The 19499-nt window shown below is 36.2% G+C and overlaps 1 protein-coding gene across 1 annotated transcript in view; it reads right to left on the reverse strand.

Moving 5' to 3' along the window:
* Positions 1-19499, reverse strand: part of DENND1B (DENN/MADD domain containing 1B) — a 168599-nt gene that overhangs the window by 86754 nt on the left and 62346 nt on the right. The window contains exons 5-7 of the mRNA XM_014943347.1: positions 10789-10908; positions 2382-2451; positions 642-722 (exon numbers count right to left, since the gene is read on the reverse strand). Coding sequence (XP_014798833.1) covers positions 642-722; positions 2382-2451; positions 10789-10908 — 271 coding nt within the window. The remainder of the gene's footprint in view (positions 1-641; positions 723-2381; positions 2452-10788; positions 10909-19499) is intronic.

Raw genomic sequence — 19499 nt, forward strand, 5'->3', positions numbered from 1 at the left:
ATGCTTCTGCAGCACCACCACCTTGCCATACTATCAATATCCAGCCCCACATCACAAAAAGTCAGAGAATAAAAGCAAGGTAGGCATGGACATGTTCTTTCACCTAGATGTGCTGAAAGATTCGTGTAACGCAGTGCACTTCTCCTACCATCTTTCCTACAGCATTTTCACATGATCAAGCAAAACTAGGAAGAAGGGGAAGGAAGGTGGGAAAGAAGCCAGCTCACACAGACTTTTGTCCAATCCTGCAAGTCTACCTACTCAGACATAGAGGCAATAAAACAGAGTTAGTGTCTCCCAGTTCACAGCAGGAGAAACCAAAATTATCTATATGAAACAGCTGGAAGCACAAAAAAGTAGTTCTAGCACTGCCAGATCCCACTGCAGTTTACTTTCTCATCCGTAGAGCAAAACTCAAATTTCTGCTTCTTTATGACTATGACTTTAAGAGAACAGCATGAGACAGAGACAAACTCTGCACAGAGAAAAAAAAAAAAAAAAAAACTTGTCCAAGCCAGTTAATGATGGGAAACAACATAAGTTTACTCTTTACAAAGGGTGAAGGTTTTTTTTTTTCTTTCTACCTTACCTACTATTTTATAGTCAGTAACAGGAGTAGGAGTTAAACAGAGAATACTTACCACACTTAAACTGACTAAAGCGTTCGCCTTTGGCACAGGATGGCTATACAATGATTTTAACAAATCATTTGAGTCGTTTTCCTATGGGGAATATTTTTAAAAGGCAGTTAAATATTGTATAAAAACTGACTAATTAGCATGTACTACACATCAAACTATTTATTGACAAAGATATATATATATATATATTTAATGAGAAAGAATATTGCAATTTATAGTGAAGTATTTAAATGTAAAGTATAAAATTCAGGCCAATTTTGTATCTCAGAAAATGACTGTATCTGCACCTTAAGTCAATCTCCTCCATATTTCCCCATATACTCCTTAAATGAATCAGATTATTTGCTACTGAAAATAGCGTTAACACGTCCAGCTGGTCTGTGCATCTTGGACATCATCTTCCTAAAACTGTTAGCCATGATATTTGTCTATCCAAAGTTTTACTAAATATGCAGCTACATAGCTATATTGCACAGTTTAAAAATTATTTATCAGAGAACATAAACATTTAACAAGGTTTACTAAAAAGTACATGCAGCTACTGGGTTTAACCAGGAGCCCCCAGCTTGATCTCTGAAAGAGACATTTACTTGGAAAAAGAGACAACGATCTCCCCAGCAACAGATATGGCACTAGGCAATGCAACAAAATAGTCCCATACACTGCTAAAACTTTCTGACCCATCAAAATAGTTTTCCCAGCACACAGGACAACTAACTCATAACCCAGCAACTTAAACTGGTTGTACTAATTGCTGCAATGCCAGAACCAGTGAACAAGAAACAAAGGAGAAGACAATCCCTAGGCCTTCTGTCAAATTCAACCTTTATAACAATTTTTACTATTACAGTGAAATCAGGGCCAAAACCAAAGGCTCATTATACCATTTATAAGACTTAAATGTATTCCACACTACTTTATTTAAACATAGGCAACACCAAACTTTACTACTACATTTTCTTTTTACATAAAATATCATCATTCTCTATAGTCCATTTACTATAATGCACAATAATTGCTTATTCTATAGTTCATATATTCTTGAAATGTCAGCTTTTCCAGCCTACAGCATATGGCTGACTACTGATGCTTTTTCTTTTTTTTTTTTAATTACAATCTAGTACAGTAATATATCTAAAGCAGAAAGGTATAGCTTTAATGTTCTCAGTAAAGACAGATGCCAGTATTTCCTTTCCTGTGTAATCCTGGAATATGTCTAATTGCTCATGAATATGCAAAGTAAACTATCATGATTCTTCACCAAATGCTGCAAGTAATTTTGTCTTGCTAGTTGAGATGACAGAATTACGAGAGGTAGTTTTTAGTTAATATGAAGGGTGAAACAGTACATCATATTTTATGCAGTTCGGAAAAAAAGTGTTTGTAACTGATAATCAGATAGTTCCAGAGATCTACAGTTTACAATCAATACGTCATACAGATCTCCAGTGATGTGACACTTTGCTCACACTTCACCCAGGACTTGTTTATGCTAAGACTGACACTTTATAAAGGTATATCCTCAGCAGCTTTTTAACATTAATGTGGGATTCAAGTGACAGTGACAGCTGTATGTTCAAATTATTTGAATTTCAATATGATGAATGTAAAAACTTGCTTCTAAATTCTACTAAAATTTTAAGCTTTGAAACAGTATAGAATCACTTTATAATACTTCAAATGCTGACTATTATTTCAAGTGAAATATTTTACACAAAGAAATAGAATATCTAAAATTACCTGTTCTTTAGCCAAATAATCTGCCAGAGTATTTAGAAGCTTGTAGTATACCTCAAACCACGGTAAGTAACTAAAACAGGAGGGGAAAAAGCATTTTAATAACATATCAATTTATTTTTTCCAGTGCTTATAAAATACTACTACGATTAATCTGACTTGCACATGTTTATAATATTTCTACATATAGATAAAATGCATATAAAACTTTTCCCCGCAAATGTAATGGTACATCACCAATAGACAGTAGCAAAGCTACTTATCTTCATGCTGGCCACCTGTCTTGAAGTTTTGTTAAGTGTAGATTAGCTCATAATAATTTAACTTCTCGTTATTTTAAAAGCTCCAAAAATAATTTTAAACATTGTCAAATCACACTTTCATTATCTTTAGCTGTTACGGCTTTCAGTAGTTATTTGCAATTTTGAAATTCCATGTCCAGTTCTACCGGTGGACTGCCGGAACTGCTGCTTCCCTGGAGAACGAAAAATTTTACCTGGGCAGACCAAGTACCCCATATTTGACAAGTGGTGCAATACTATGCAATAGGACAGATGTCATGTTATATGTAAGAAGATTGGTCTTCCTTCAAAGTCATTTCTACCCATAAAATTAACTTCTAAAATAAAAGAGCATTCACCAATGTTGCAAACACACAGCACATTAATACATGAATACTTAATAGACATTTAACACAAGTCTGCAGCCCATTTGTGTGTAATACTCTCAGTGAGCTAAAAAGAATCCAAGATAAATAAGGCATGATTGAAGAGCGCGAGAAAAGAAACTCAAACATAGTGACAACAGTTACATTATTTTGTCATGTATTTACAAAACAGTTACCTTTAACAGCAACCATCAGTGACCAAATACTACAGAACTTTCCATAATCACTATTTAAACCTATGATATAAATGTAATAAGTCTGATAAACTAAATAGTACTGGTATAAATTAATCCTTATTTACAAGTTACACACCTTCTCATGTCTGTTAGAATTTTATCACAAATAACATTACTAAAGTGGTAATAGTATGGTCAATATGAGTTGTTTGAGCTTAGAAGGCGGGCTGGGAAGGAAATAAACCCTGAAATATTTTTACTATGTTTCATACTTCTATGTAACAATACTACATACTTTGTTATTCAGTGCAGTCTAAATCCACGGAAATACTTTCAATGCATTTCTTAAAAGCTTTAGCGTGTGCTCTGGACAGAATTTAAAATTTCAAATTTATATATTTCAGGAAACATGCTCTCTGGAACTGAAAAAGCCCAGTATGCAGAACCTAAATGTCTTCCCTGATAGGAAAAGTACACCTGTTAAGGTGAACCCTGGCTGGTAGAGAAGCCAAGTCTACTTTTGTGCAGTGAGTCCAGTGAAGGGTTATGTTTTTTCGTTGTAACACCTCTGTTCTCAGCATGCAGCTGGCAAGGCTTAAGAAACAGATTGCAATTCTTAAGGCAAAGAAAGAGAACAGCAGAAATCTGAACATAGTTATAGTTCTGCATTTTCTAGGAATCTTACTTCACTATCTTTCCGAACTGCTAATTCTTAAATAAAATAAAATAAAATAAAAAAACACAACCAAACAAACACAAAAACCCCTGATGAATTTATTCTTGCCAAGTGAGCAGACACAGAGGCAATGATTTCTTTTAGAGCTGCTGTATTAATGTCTTTATCACACTTTACCATACACTATTAATCAAAACTACATCAACCTCCTAATGCTCACAGATATTTTTAATGCTTGGTATTGTTGACAGTAGTTAATGTGTGATATTGTTGCATTTATTATTCAATATATTCTTATATAATCATAAAATGTACTTCACTGCACCTGTGTGAGACCACTGGCTGCTGCAGGCCCTTGTAAAGCACCCATAATCATAACAGCACCTAAAACATCTGATCTTTGAGGTTTTTTCCACCTAAGACTCCTGTTCTATCATCTCCTGAAATCATGTTAACCTGGTTTTCCATGTCACTGAAACACAGCGTAGATAGGCAAACAAAATTGCTCAGCACAGCACTCAGAGTACCTGCAAATGTCAGAGCTATTGAACAGTTTTACCAGCCTAGAATTACAGCAGGGACTGGAACTCTCTTCTAGCATTCTGTTCAGGTCAAAGTATAAGGTAGGCATATATTACAAAGAATTTTTGTAACACTGGACAAACAAATGGGTTAGATTATCTAAAAGGTTTCCGGACTTCTGCTGTCACCTCTGCATTAGCAGTGCACATCACTCCAGCATATTTTGCTATAGAATACTCTAAAATTTTATCTGACCTGTTCATTTTTCATAGTGAACATTCATGAACAGCATTCTACAAAAATAAATGCTCCTACTTCAATAAAATATTAACCATATTTCTTTCTTGTATCTATGATCTCAACTCCCCTCTTTCTGTGAAAAGAAAAATTAAATGCAATTTTTAAGTTTATGCATAAAAAGGTCAAATTCGTTATCTGAAAATAATGAACCATAACAAAAAGCTAACGGAGATTTTTCTTTCATACGGCAAGGCACGCTGACCAGACTACTCATACAAGAATTTCTTCCCTTAGCAAAATCAGGTTGATGATAAACTTCCATGTCTTTATGTAACAAAACCACAAAGACAAACATTGTAAAAACAAACTACTTGAACACAGTTTTAAAATGCCAGTTTCCTTTCTGAGCTGAACAACTGGAAAAAGAATTGCTTTAAGCCTTACAACTACAGACACAAGGTTAATATAATTTCAGCATGCCTCTTAAGCCTGAAAAATTAAGGAAATCATAACAAGTACTCTGTTACATTATATAGCAAAAAACCAAAGGTCATCAAGACCTGTTCTCTGTTTCATTTCCACACAATCTTCAGTTCTTCAAGAGCACAGTTAAATTGCAAAACTTTTTGTCAGTATTTTTAATTATACTGTTCTTACTGCAACAAAATATAACAAAGATCTACTGGAAAGCAAAAAAAGTTCCCTTTATATTTTGCTTTTATGTGTTTGCTAATTGCTATTAATTCAGTATAATAAAGAATTGTTAGATTTGTTGCTTTCATAAACAATAAAGAGTGCTTTTGTGTGTGTGCGTTCAAAAGGAAACAAACACAGGTTGTGTTTGTTCATCGTGAAGACAGTATCAGGTATTTCAGACTCTCAAAGAGCAAGTATAAGCCCTTTTTATTTTGTAACATCCTCAAGGTTGTCAAGCAGCATTTTTATCTTCATATACCACAGGTTGCTTTTGCAAGATCTGTGTTAATAATCCTATTAATTTATTTGGACTACTCTAGTGAATAGATTTATTGATAGATGAACATTCCCATAATACAGGCTTTACATCTTTATCCAGCATATTGTATTGGATAGAGCAATGTATATGACATTTGTGTGTGATCGCTAAAAACCAGAAGCACTGCAGCAGAAGAATCTTCTTAGCTTGTCCTGTTATCAAATCTTGCAAAATTATTTAATCTTTATTTCGCATAGAACTAGTCTAGGCACTGAAAAGTCATCCAGCACACAAATATCCATTGACATCTGTTAGACCGAGTAACTTTTTTTTTTTCAAGTCAGTACAGAAATGCACTGTCTGCAAAAAGTTTTGAAATGGCTGAATTTAACAGAGGAGACCTGTAATATATTACTCCTAACTCCAAACTGTCACACTAATATGTACCTTAACAACAGATAAAATCAAAATTAAAGTCCATTACTAGAAAGACCTTACCATCGTACTTGTATTCATAAAATTATTTACGAGCAGTGCATTTCGTAATTATTTAGCTGTCTTACAAAAATGTCAAAAGGTTATCAATGAAGCCCATTCACAGCAGATAAAACAGAGGAAAAACAGGGTTTTAATTTTCATTTTTAATATATTTAGAAGCCTAAACTTCAAATAAAAATAATTTAGGTTCTTGAACTATGAAACCATTATTGGATTCTTGTTTATTTTTCTTTAATTGTACACATTGTCTTTGCATTCCTCATTACAATCAATAACTGTTTGAGAAATAAACAGACAAGGCAAACGTAAAACAACATACAACAATTTTGCTACAGTTACCACAAAATACTTCTCCCATAATAAAGAAAAACATCAAAACACACATAATATCATTTAAATAGAAATGCATGCCCTGATTGAGATTACAGTGGTCTTTATTTAAAAGTACAGCCACTGCCTGTCACGAAAGCAAGCACCCAAGATATTTCATGGTTAATTAAAAACGTACTTAGCATTTTCTTTTAATCCAAATGAGCCACAAGGCAGGAGCTCAGACTTTTATTCAAAGTCAAGCATAACCCTTGTTGCAGTAAGTAGACTTCCACCTCACTGGTGCTTCTACTATAGCTCTGATAAAACTTTTACATTCATGAGTCAAAGGTTAAATAAAGGAAAGGAAATGTTTTCTGTCAAATAGTCAGGTAACCACTAACAGTCCTGAACTATCAGCAGGAATCTAACTTCTAGTAATCAAATAAAACTAAGGAAACTGCCTTTCCGTAGCTAAATGTCTAATGTCTAGGGGCTACTTTTCTGTCTGGAAAATTGACACAAAATGTGTAAAATTGAAACATTCTGCTTCTAAGGGATTTGCCTAAAGGAAGAGCGAGAAAGCTTCAAGCGTAGTCTGAACTGAAGAACTACAAAGGCTTACCACATAAACCTGTCTTCCTTATTAGAGCATTTCATTTGGAAACATAGGTGACAATTTTACAGTCATAAAATTAATGAAATCTAAGACTCAGTATTTTAATGATGCATTTTGCATTCCTCTGGATACGTAAGGTCAACCTCAGACCCCATCAACAGTTTCAAGATTTTTAACAAAACAAATTTCAGTTAAATTATTTGCACTTTGTACTAAAATTGTTCAGGTAACTCAAAAACAATTTCATGTAAACCTGGAAAGTATTATTCCTACTGCAAAGAGCAGTGATATTTAGAAACAACACCCATAAGAATTAAGTCTACTTCTAGTATTCAAAAATGACCATTGAAGTTTCTACCGTGTCACTTCAAGTCTCAACTGGCAAAAAATATTATTTAAATTAAAATATAAAAAGTAAAACTAGAAGAAAAGATCCATGATAGTATACGAGCACAACAAAGTATATTGTAATATTCCTACAGTGGTACCCCTTGTCTTTATGGGGCTGCATTAGCTCAACAGTTTGTGGAGAGGGAGGAGGTGCCACAGCAGGATTCACAACAAGAGCTTCACAAAGCAGCCATGCAGTTTAAAGGAAAAACAAAACAAAACTTGCAAAGGAATCACACAAAACCTCTGGAGAATAAATCCAAGATTTATTTTCTCATCTTACTGTGTGTTTGCACTTACTGGCACTTTGAATTTGGCAACTGCAGTCAAGCTCTGCATGATCATTTTAGGCAATACTGTAACACAATTTAGTTATTCAAGCAAAAATACCTGAGATAGCTACCTTGGGTAATTTTTATTTCACTGTATAAACATAGAGAAAACTCAAACAAAACATTCTGATTAGGGGGAAAATTCTGTTTCCACAATTCATATCCATGTGTATATAAAAAGTAAAATAAAAATCCATAAAACTTATAGAAGAATTTCATATGTACAAGTATATTTTCTGTTTTGAACTATCTGATTTAAAGCAGGACCACGTGGCTGAAAATTCAGAGATGATTTCCTTTAACTGGTGTTTCAGTTGAAGAATGAATTATTGAGAAGTCCGATCAACTACAAGACTTAAATCTTAGAAGCAGCTTTAGGTTGTTGGTGTTAAACCTGAGGACAAGCAGCCTTTTCTTCAGTTTTTGGTTAAGAAACCCATCCAGCAGTTCAAATCTTATCTCTCTAGCTGCCCTGGCATAGGTTAACACACAGCCTGGTACCATACACAAAAGACGTTGACAAGAGAAAAGTTGTGTCCTGTTCCCCACTCATCAGCCTACACAAATTTCTATAGTATTTCCTTTTCATCACTGACTGGCTTGTTCCTGCTCTTCTTTTCAGAGATTCTTACTTAGATTTTAGTTTTTTAAGACCATTTCATTATTTTTTCTGTATTTGACTATCTCCAGTTGTCTTTGTTAAAGTCCCAGTCAGTAATCTTAATATATTCCTTGTGTTTAAGGCAATACACATGTGTGTGCATATGTAGATGTGTAGTTAGACATGGTACTTATGTATGCTTACATTTGTGTGTTTGTAGAAAAGTCTATGTCTATTGTGTACGTATCTGTGATGGACATGTAGTTTGAATTGCTCATACATCAGAGAAATGTGTATATACACACAGTGAATATAAATTTATGTTATTTGGTATATGGAAGAGAGCAAGTATGAACACGCATATGTGTTTTTTGTATATAAAGACAGCATTCATTCGTTAAGATTCTTTTGATTTAGGTCAATTTAAGATCAACAAGCATGTACAAGGCGAAGTGAGATAAAACATCAAAAGAAATCTGCTAGTGAGTCTTCTTTCACTTGGTCACTTCTAACGATTCTTGGATTCAGAGCAGAAACCAGACTGGATACTAAAACACATCTGATGGAAATACTGATGCAGTCTTTCTGTCTGAGCTAAACACAACAAACACAAATTGGAGAGAAATGGTCTATCAAGCTAGAAGTACAATGCTATGAAGCTAGTGCTGTTACGCATTCAGCTATGCATTGTAAATTTAAAATTTTCATAATAAAAGTAATAAAGGCAATGCTTTGATTACAGTTCAGTGAAAAATTATAGCTTGCCAGTTTTCATTTTCCTAGTTATTGCTACCAAGTAACAGACCGTTGACAAATCTTTAGCTGATGTATGCCTATGGGGAAATGTTAAAAGAAATACCCAAGTTGACATCAGCGGAGAATTTGCATCCTTTGCTTTGCAGTACTACATCCAGTATTTAAATGTGCATACTTGTGTGTGTGTAACTGATTAAACATTTGTTATTATAGCATTAGAAGCCAGACAGACAATGTTAGGAGTACAAGTAATAATTTTCTTTCTAGCTTGATAAGGAAAGAAAAGGTTCTCAAAGAACAGAGCTAAAAGCATACACATGTATTCTCTATCTGGGCCTTAGAAAGATAACAACAAAAGGTATCACAGAGAAAAAGGTTATTACACACTCTATAATCCTAAGAATGAAATCCTGAAATATTATTAAACAAGTATTGTCACAGTCACAGAAAGTCAATTAATTTCCGGAATAAAATATTTTCCTTTTGGTATTTTCATTATATGGTAGTAATTATTATTTTTTGCAATACTTACAGAAAATATTTATTTTTAAATTAAAGTCAACTGTACCGGCTCTCAACACTAGTTTGGAATCTGCTTAAAAGCTCACAAAAGTCTTGATGTGATATTTCAAATAATTTTAAGCACTACTCTACAAGTTTCTATATTGTCTGGTCTTTTTTTCCCCTTCATATGTTCTTTTACTGATACTCTTTTGCAAGTCGGTGTTGGGTTTATCTCCCTAACTCATGTGATCTATCCTAATGACTACTTCCATGACTGCCTGACTTCCATGTTGTCCAAACACCTGATCATCTGCTTTTCTCCATAAGCTTCCTAGCTTACTCCCCAAAATTCTCCAAGATGTCCCTCTGCTGTAACAGGTCTGGCTCTTTGGCAGCGCATGGCTCCTCTTTCACCTTCTGTTTGGGGAGTCTCACTTTGAGGCAATTATACTTCAATCTTGTTCTTATGTGTTGCTTAACTGTATGTTCCCATTTCCTCTATGGACATTACAGGTTTCTAGGCCCTTCATTGAAGTGGCAAATTTGCTTTTTAATTAAAGCACTCTGCCTTTTAATTAATATAATTAAAAGGGGGTTAGGACAGCTAAACAATTCATTTCTTCATTATCAAAACAATTATCCAATGCGAGAAGAAAGAAAAAGCAGAGGGAGAAACAAAGTATTTCACTGGGGTCAACTTCTGCATTACCAGTATCTCTTCGGCAACAACACGGCATGTTCTTTATTGAGAATTATCTGGCTGTGGCATTTCTTATAGTAGATACAGTCTGGCCACAGAACATGGAAGACACCCCCAAAAATCATATTTCCAAGGAGAGGAATACAGAATAGTGCACTTTATTATTAAATTGACATGATACTCGTCAAAAATCTCATTAGACAGTAAAAATATCCACTTATTATTCAAAGCCTCTAAAGCTGCAGTGTATTCTCCGCTTTTAAGCAGAGATTTCACATTATTTAACCTCACACAAAAATATGATCACATGGGGCCTGGAACCCCTTTTCATGATAAATCAACGGTAACACTGTTGCAGATAAATGACACTCTGATAAAGAAGTATAACACATTATCAGAGAATTTGCAAAATATGATTTTTTCTTATATTCACTCTTTGACTCATTTTTTCTTATACCAACTTACCTTAGAATACAGAGGCAGATCTTGCCTCCTGATGTCAAACGGCAAAATCCAAACCTTTGCTTACTTTCAATGTCGGTGAGCACGAAGGTAAAATGCTGTCCTACTTGGTTTTGGGACACCCTGAAAAATTAGATGCAGAACATAAAACCACTACGTCACATAAAACACGAGCATTAAAAGTAATTGGTCTCAGGCATTTTCATGCTCAAGCTTCACTATCCTCTCCCTTCCCACCCTCCAGGCTGCCTCCTCAGCGCAGAAGAGCCCGGTCCTTCCTTCAGCCCTGCCTCAAGCTGCCATCCCAGCCCCGTGCTCCAGCTGAAGTGCTCCATGGGATCTGGCCCCTCAGTCTGAATGGAATGGGGCACTTCATACAGTCTTCTACTAGCTATGGCCTAAGCAGAGCCAGTACAAGCCTGCACAGCTTGTTGGCTTTCAGCACATCTCAACAATGGAAAATGGAAACCAAAATATAAGCTTAAAATTCTACAAATAATTTAATAAGACAGGCTCGGCTTAAGACAGCCATTAGAAAACTAGCTTGCTTTAGAAAAATAGCTTTATTGGTTAAACCCGTAGCCTGCCCATGGATCGACACACACACTCCTCCCTTTTTAGCACTACAACAAGCAACTTTTTGCCAAGTTTATTTTCCACTGCAAACTTGTATGATTCTAGAAATCCAAAAGCCAGAAAATCATCAAGAACAAACAGAGCAAGAGCTAAAATAATAATAACAGCTTCAAGACTGCATCAAAACATGTACCCACTTGAGACAGAGTAAGTTTACAAAAAATTTCCCTGCCTCATGTTCCACCTCCTCTTAACCTCAAGCTGTGCTCAGCCAGCCTTCCCCCGGCAGCACAGGCTAATCCATTTTGTTCTCAGTTTCTGCCTGCCCACCGCTGTCACCTCTGACTCCTCATGCTCATCTCCAGATCCCAACCCCAACCTCCACTCCTGACCCCCCACTTTCTGCTTGACAGTATGAACCTTTTCCCAACTTCTTTTTAAGAAGACATGGCACCTTCACTGCCATGATGTGTCTCTTATCTCCTTTACACTCTCAAGCCAGGTGCCTTTCTCTCTTGTGCAATTTGTCAGCTGCAGGCAGAGGATCAGTGAGAGCACAGGACAGACTCGCATTTCAATGTAGCCAAACTTCAGTGATCTTCACAGAAATTGCAAACTATATTCAGTGTAAAGCACTTTAGAACACCAATAAATTGTATCTGAAGTTTGCTCACTGAAATACCTATTGCACTTTTCCAAAATCTCCCAAAGATAATCAGCTTTATGTAGACTTGGCATTTTCAGCCAGGAGAGGCAGCGTGGCATCTAATGAATAGGAGAATGGTTTGGATTGGAAGGGACCTTTAAAGTTTTAAAAACTAAATGAAAACAAAGTTACGATGGGGAGTGCATGGAGATTTGAAAACATAAAATGTAGTAATTCTACATGTAATTCTATTGCCCCCTGTTCTTTTCCCATCCTTATGTGATCTTCTCCAGCAGAATACCCAAGCACCTGCTAGTAAGCACTATCGCTAACATGTGCAATATGTGGCTCATTCTTAGATGCCAAGCTGAAAATGAATTCCCACAAAAGCTAAGAAGCATCACAGATCTCTCAGTCTTCCAATCTAAGAGCACAAAGTACTTTTTTAATTTATCCCCTTCAGTATGGGTTGGCTTTTTTGGTTGTGGTTGTTTTTTGTTTTTGTTTTCCTAAATCTCCACCAAAATAAAATATAAAAATTTTCCCCTAGGAAAAAAGGTAGAGGATGATCAAAGGGCAAGAAAAGCTACGTGGGACATATGAATATTATACTGTTTAACACATGCATGACAAAAAGCTTAAAGATTAGTTAAGTGGTACCACTACCCACTCGTTTCAATTTGGTCTAGTCCCTAATGAACATCCAATGACTAGGTCGAAACACAATCCTGTGCTAAGCATATATGACATTACATGATACCTTTAGTCCAATATAACTATTGGAATACCATGATAATTAACAGACTTTTTTTAGTTAGGTAATTAAACTCAAATCATTAAAACAAGCATTTTCCTCGCTTGTGTTCAATAGACTGGAACAACCTAGCATGCTCTTGAAACACAGTAAACACTCAGCAGCTTTCACTCAGTCCTTCACTTTTCCAGGTTCTGCGTAGCCAGCACGCTGCCTGGATGTTATGCCTGACACAACAGAGAGCCATCAATAACAAAGCGTTATTACTCCCCTGCTAACGATGCAATTCTCCATTTCACATCTTTGCATTTTCCCCTTTATTCCTGAGAGCAGATTGCCACCGAAAGCTGCGGCAGGCTGTCAGTATCCCCGCGTGGGCTGTGGCTGGGGGCTGACACAGTGACCCGGGGGTGGCTGGTCAGTGGGCAGCACCAGGAACGCACCAGGCACAGCCCCCTCGGCTGCCCCCTGCTCCCACTGTCAGGCTTGGACCTCTCCTCAGCCACCATCAGCTTTTCCTTACACCACAAAACACCTGGCACAGCTAGGCTGGGGTCTCTATGCACTATCTTACTCAAAAAGATCACTGATAATTCACAAGAAACAATTGCTAATAGATCTCCATCCATGCAGGCGTTGCTTTTAATGTATTATGTATATGTACGTCAAGCAAACGACCCTTCCATTACTGCTAGAAAACAACTCCTTTTCCCAAAAATGTCACATCAGTAAGGATTTTTCTTACTTTCAGTTATTTGCCTCCTACCTTCCCAAAACCTTAAGACAGCATGGGAAAAAAAAAAATAAATCGGTATTGCAATTAAAATGTCACTACGCAAGACCACTTTAAAAATGAGATTTAAATTCTGCTATTCTCTATTCAAAAAAGCCCTGCCAAGGTATGACAGTTCAGTTGGAGGGAATTCCAATGCCACCTTACCACCTCCAATTCTGTGTCTTCCTTTTGCTTCTTTAGAAGAGACAACTCCATGTTTCAACAGTCAGTGTGAAAGTGGCCCACCTTGAAAACTGCTTCCCACAGAGTTTAAAAGGAGACGTAAGCAGCATGTCCCAGATTTTCAAACTGAGAAAAACTCCATGGGTAAAACTGAATCTCCACAAAGAACCCAAAAGTTTGCATTTGGTCCCATTTGCCTCAAAGGAACAGCTAGCAGAAGTCAGTGACCATCCATCTGGACCACGTTTACTAATCAGAGTTTAAAATACTGAATTAATTCTGTGTTTCTAATTTGAGAATTCCACTTAAGATGTGGGGGCAGCAGGAATGCCTGGTTTTTTACTCCTCTTCAGCAGAATTAAAACTGACGATATGCAAGCCTTGCAGAAACAGTAAACGATGATTGGAGATTTCAATAGATAACAATCAAAGTATAAACCAGACAAAAAACATTCAAATAGCGCTAGCACTACAGTTTTAACATATATATATTGCAAATACCATAATATATAAAAACGTTAGCTGTGTGACTTGGGCTCATGCCTCTCTGTTTCCCTGCAGCACATTCAAGTTGTTCAGGAATCAAGTCTGACTTTCAGAGGCAAGCAGCAGCTCCTGGCGTGGCTACTGAACCACAGCAACGATGCCTCTCAAGTTTTCCTTACTTGAAAATCAACACAGGTAAAACGTAATTATTATGTACCAGAATTCCCTACACAAAATGTTATCTGGGCTTTCTATTGGAGCAGAAGATCAACTGGCCAAGGTTCAAAAAGCTTTCTCCAAAATGCTGGTCTATTTTGAAGAGAGCGTGATCTCACTTGTGTGGGGAGAGCAGGCACAAGTCATTCCAGATATCGCTGACCTTCTCCTCACTTATTCCTCTGCCTTGCTTTTGACTTATTTTGACTCCTGCCCTGCATGCTTACATTTAATCTGAGTTTAACAACAATAAATCACTAATAGAAAAGAATGTGTGTAAACACTTATTAACCCCGCAGACGACAATGGGCTCTTTCAAGGTTATTACAGTTCACTATAGGAATAAAAGTAGTTTTTAGAATTTTCTAAGTACACAACACAGAAAAGGCTCCTTGGTACATGTGGAGTAGGTAAAGAGCAATTTTAAATATTTTTGTTTACACTATAGCCATTGTTCAGGCCTCACCTTAAGGCTGCCTTGAGAAAGCTGATTCAGGCAGGAATTAAATCTCTTCTTCAAATGAAAAACAGTATGTCTAATCATTAAATTTAGCCCTTGTTCTCAGTAAGAATTGCTCTTCTTCCAAATTAATTTATTTAGGACACCAAAGATGTTTGAAACTATTTTTCTTCAAATTTTAGGAATTTTTAAATGTTTTTAATTTCAGAGAGACTTAGAGACCTCATTTTTTCAGTGAGTTTCAAAAAAAGAAAGACTTTATGCATGGGAATACAGATTTTGATGACTTATTTTTAAAGGAAAACAAAGCAACTGGTAGCATTAATTATAAAGCGTAACATACACGTACCTGACCAATGTAACTGAAATACACAGTTCTGATTAAAGCCTTGGTGGCTGCTACCTAAACCTGAAAGTTTCAAAAGTATTTCACCTCCCAATCTGATGCTGAAAAGCAAATCCTAACAATCATTTATCCTAAGGCTACCCAGGCCAGAAAACCAATTAGAAACTGTCTCAAGTGGCAATTTGAAAGTCAGATGTTGAGGTAGTGGTAAAAGCTGATGGAGAGACTGGACAGACAGTAACCCTAGGTTGGATCTCCTCCTTCAACTAATTGTTAGCCCCAAATCTAAGCTTCAGGGACTATTTTCTCCACTTCCAAGACCACTCCGTGATCCATGACCCCACAGCTCAGGCTCCCTATGTGGAGGGCTCCTCTGCTCCAGCTGAGCAATCTGACTTCAGCTCTACTTCCCGGTAATCCCAATCTCTTACACATCAGAAAGAAAAGGAACAGGAAGAAAACTGCAGAAGATATGAAAATCTACACCAAATACGCAAATTCCCACAAATAAAAAGCATAGTTAGCTTATAATTGGAGTTATGTTTTCAAAACAATAGAAGCATTAAAAGAAACCACAACTAGCTAGCAAAGTCTCACTGGGTATAATCACCTTTCACAAGATCTGCAAATCCAACAATCTCTACAGCCATTGTTTTGCACTTGTCTGGATCATAGCTGTGCTCCTGCACACCGACTTTTACCAGAAATACCAACAGAAACAGCATTAGCACTGAACAGACGAGTGACAGTGATGTCACTCCTGTCATGACTCTAATAGATCATGAGTTAAATAATCTGCACAGGAATTCCCATACTTGAGCAATATCCTACCGCTAATGAGAAATATTCTACAGCATCAGCATCAGAGCCACTTCTTATACGCCAAAATACAACACTTCCCTACGATCGGGTGAGTGCAGTAAAGGCAGTTAATGAGGTACACAACATTGTCCCCGTGCTGATCCTACAGGTAGTTTCCAAACTGTCTTAGGCTAAAAAGGCACACGTGCTACACATTCAGAAGAAACGCTCCCTGAAATAGACAAGACAGAGGAATGGAAGGAGAGAGAGAGGAAGTATTTATCGCAGAGACAAATGAGAGAGATTCAAAGCACAGATAAAACAGAGGGGTCAAACTGACGTAGCAAAGCTTAGGTCTGAATTTGAAATTGGTCCACAAGGAACAAGAGAAGTTGCGTGCTCACTGGTCATCAATAACAGATGGACATAAAGATTGAGGTGTGGGCTCTCTGCAAAATTATGCCTGAGTTTTGGGTTGAGAGTGAAATACAGAAGAACACTGGAGAAAAAAAAAAAAAAAAAAAAAAAAGAAGGAAAAAAACCGGGAAGAATTTTCATAAAGGATGCAAGGAACAAAAGAGAGGACAAGGTGCTTTTTCTGACATATTAGTATTATTATATTCTCTTTGGAAAAAAAAAAAAAAAAACGGAAAAAAAAAAAAAAAAAAAAAAGAAGTGAAGAAAACCGTGCAGAATTTTCATAAAGGATGCAAGGAACAAAAGAGAGGACAAGGTGCTTTTTCTGACATATTAGTATTATTATATTATATTGAAAGGAAAGTAAAATCTCTACATTCTCAAATTGTGAAATGCTCCCTCCTACTCCCTATGAGAAGAAACAAAGAAAGGAATTCTGCAGCAGAGAAAAGGGAACTTATTCGTAAATACGTACAAGCAGACTGTTAGAACGTTATACAATTGTGCCATTTATTAAGCCTAAAATCATTTATTCACACAGAAGAGACATAGGTTCTTGGAGCAAATGCTCAAGAACTTCTATCATGCAATTCGTTTCTTAATGCCTTCAAAATAAAATGTAATAACCAGCAGCAAGAAAATTATGCGCTTACTTTCAATAAAAAATTATATATAAAATTCAAAGTTTAAGTCATGGTCAAAACATTACACTATTATGCCTTTTTTGGCTTGAGCTATAGATTTTTAATCACCATTCACAGTATATACTTTTGATAATTAGAATGAGCAGTGTACAGCTATTTATAACATCTATATAAAAGATGAAGTAAGTATGGCTGGTGAGATGATGTAAGCAGCATCAAATAGTAAGAACCAAATCTGTATCTCTACAGTATAGCGAATAAAACAAAATCAAATACATGTTCTCATTTCATTCACTTTTCAATTCACTCACTAATTAATACAGGTGAGGTGGAGGAAAACAAGTGACTGGTATTACCATTGCACTTTAACTTTCCTATTTCCATAATTTGAAGAATATAGATTTCCTACTGTAATGAGTTTTATTTAGGTATAAACAGAAATAACACTCCCTTCCCTCCAGCTCTCCTCTACAGTAGGAGCCCAGAAGCAATCTATGGGACTTAGTCACATTATTTTATTCTAGGCATGTAGATCAGCAGCATCAATGGAAGTTACCACTTTTGCCCTGATGATTTCTAGCTCTCACCAGGATCAGATGTTGCTTGGAGTGGTTTATATATGTATAGTACACATATCACAGGTTATATGTATGTAAAGTACAGTATGCTCAATCAACGAAACAGATACTTTGTGTTTCACTTCAATCAAAGCTTTCTGTACAGAAATTGTCATTGAAACTGCCCGTAAAATACTTGGGAGTATTAGGTGTATGGTCTATCATAGTCCTCTACCCAAGGAAAAAAAAATATTTTTTTCTATATACATATTGATCAGACAAGTGAAAAGCACATTTACAGCTAGACAAACACTAAAATCCCTGTCACATCTCAAATGTCCATTGGAAAAAAGCCACATAAAAAGGAGGTACAGCAGTGTTTTTTTCAATGCTTTTTATCAGTCTAAATTTCAAAACAAAAATTAAAACTGAGAAAGCAGAAGAAAACTGAACAGTATTCTTTAGAAAAGGTGGTCATTCCTACACTATAAGAAACGATTGAACTGAGTACCAACTGGTACATACACCACACAGCTAGTAAGTTGTTCACACTAATAGCTTGACAGTAAACAGTTGCCTGCTTTCTTGAATGAACTTCCAGTATTTCTGTCCTTTTCCCCACAGTAGCTCTGCCCCTCCTCGTTGTCCGTGCTCTTTTATACTCTCATACTGTCTCATTGCCTTTCATTCTCCCACAAATCCCCTAAAATTCAGCTCCCAGCTACACACGAAGCTGCGAGTGTGGTGGCTGATGTTAAAGGTACCGTGGTACGGCCTGAGCAGACAGCAGGCCAGACCAAACGTGTCGGTTTTCTTCCCCTTGTCAGTCTACCTCAGCTTCCAAGAACCTCTCCTTCCTCTGCCCTAACGCCAATTACGAAATTTGTAGAAATTTTGCACCTTTGAGAGCACTGCTTTACAGTCAAATATGAAGCCAAGGGTCAAAAAGCATGGCTAAGAGTGGGAACGAGAGGGTGTTAACAAACAACAAATATCTCATAACTTTTTCTTTTTTTATTTGAGTTTTTCCCGCCTTCGGATACTCAGCTAAAATACATACCTAGCTATGCTATAAATTCATCTATTCCCACAGTTTATTGATTAAGCTTATCCAACTCATGAAAGCAACTAAATGTCTTCTGAATGGTGCAACAGAAATAGTTAACTCAAGATGAGATACTTAAAAATAATTATTTCCTGCCACTGATTATCTTCTTGCCACTGGATGGCAGCAACAGAACCTCACCTTCTTCTGTTATCCTCAAATTTCATTTCTATTATTCATCTTCATTACCAATTTTAAACAGAATTCTGTACATATCTAAAGCATATTAAAGACTTTAATGCTTTAAAGCCAACACTGACAACTGTATTAGTTAAGTCGTTAAAACAGCTTAAAGGACAGTGAGCTTAACCAGTTCAAAACCCAAACAACTTAATTAAATTCAACTATAAAAGATTAAATGAACCTAGTTTACTTCAGGGAAGTTGTGCTTATGATATTTATTTTGCCAGTGTGTTTTTCTGCAAAGCCTCTCTTCTTTCCTCTACACACACAACATTTTACTCCACAGATAGTAGCTTCTTGCATCCGATAGATGCTTCTCATCTTTGAGTCTCCATCTACAACTGATGCCAACGTTGTTCTCAAACTGGCTCAGTCTGCATACTACCTGGGTGCATCTTTTGTTAATTATGCAAATCAAGCTTCTAATTCAATCTTTGCTGATTTGGACAATATGAGTTTTCCAAACTGAGTGAGTACAACTGATTAAATTAATTACCATTAATCATTTTGACAAGTCTAAATAAATATAAATAAATATTTTAATTAATAAAAGTTTTACATGAAC

This window comes from Calidris pugnax, unplaced genomic scaffold (assembly GCF_001431845.1).
Source record: "Calidris pugnax isolate Ruff unplaced genomic scaffold, ASM143184v1 scaffold63, whole genome shotgun sequence".
Taxonomy (NCBI): domain Eukaryota; kingdom Metazoa; phylum Chordata; class Aves; order Charadriiformes; family Scolopacidae; genus Calidris; species Calidris pugnax.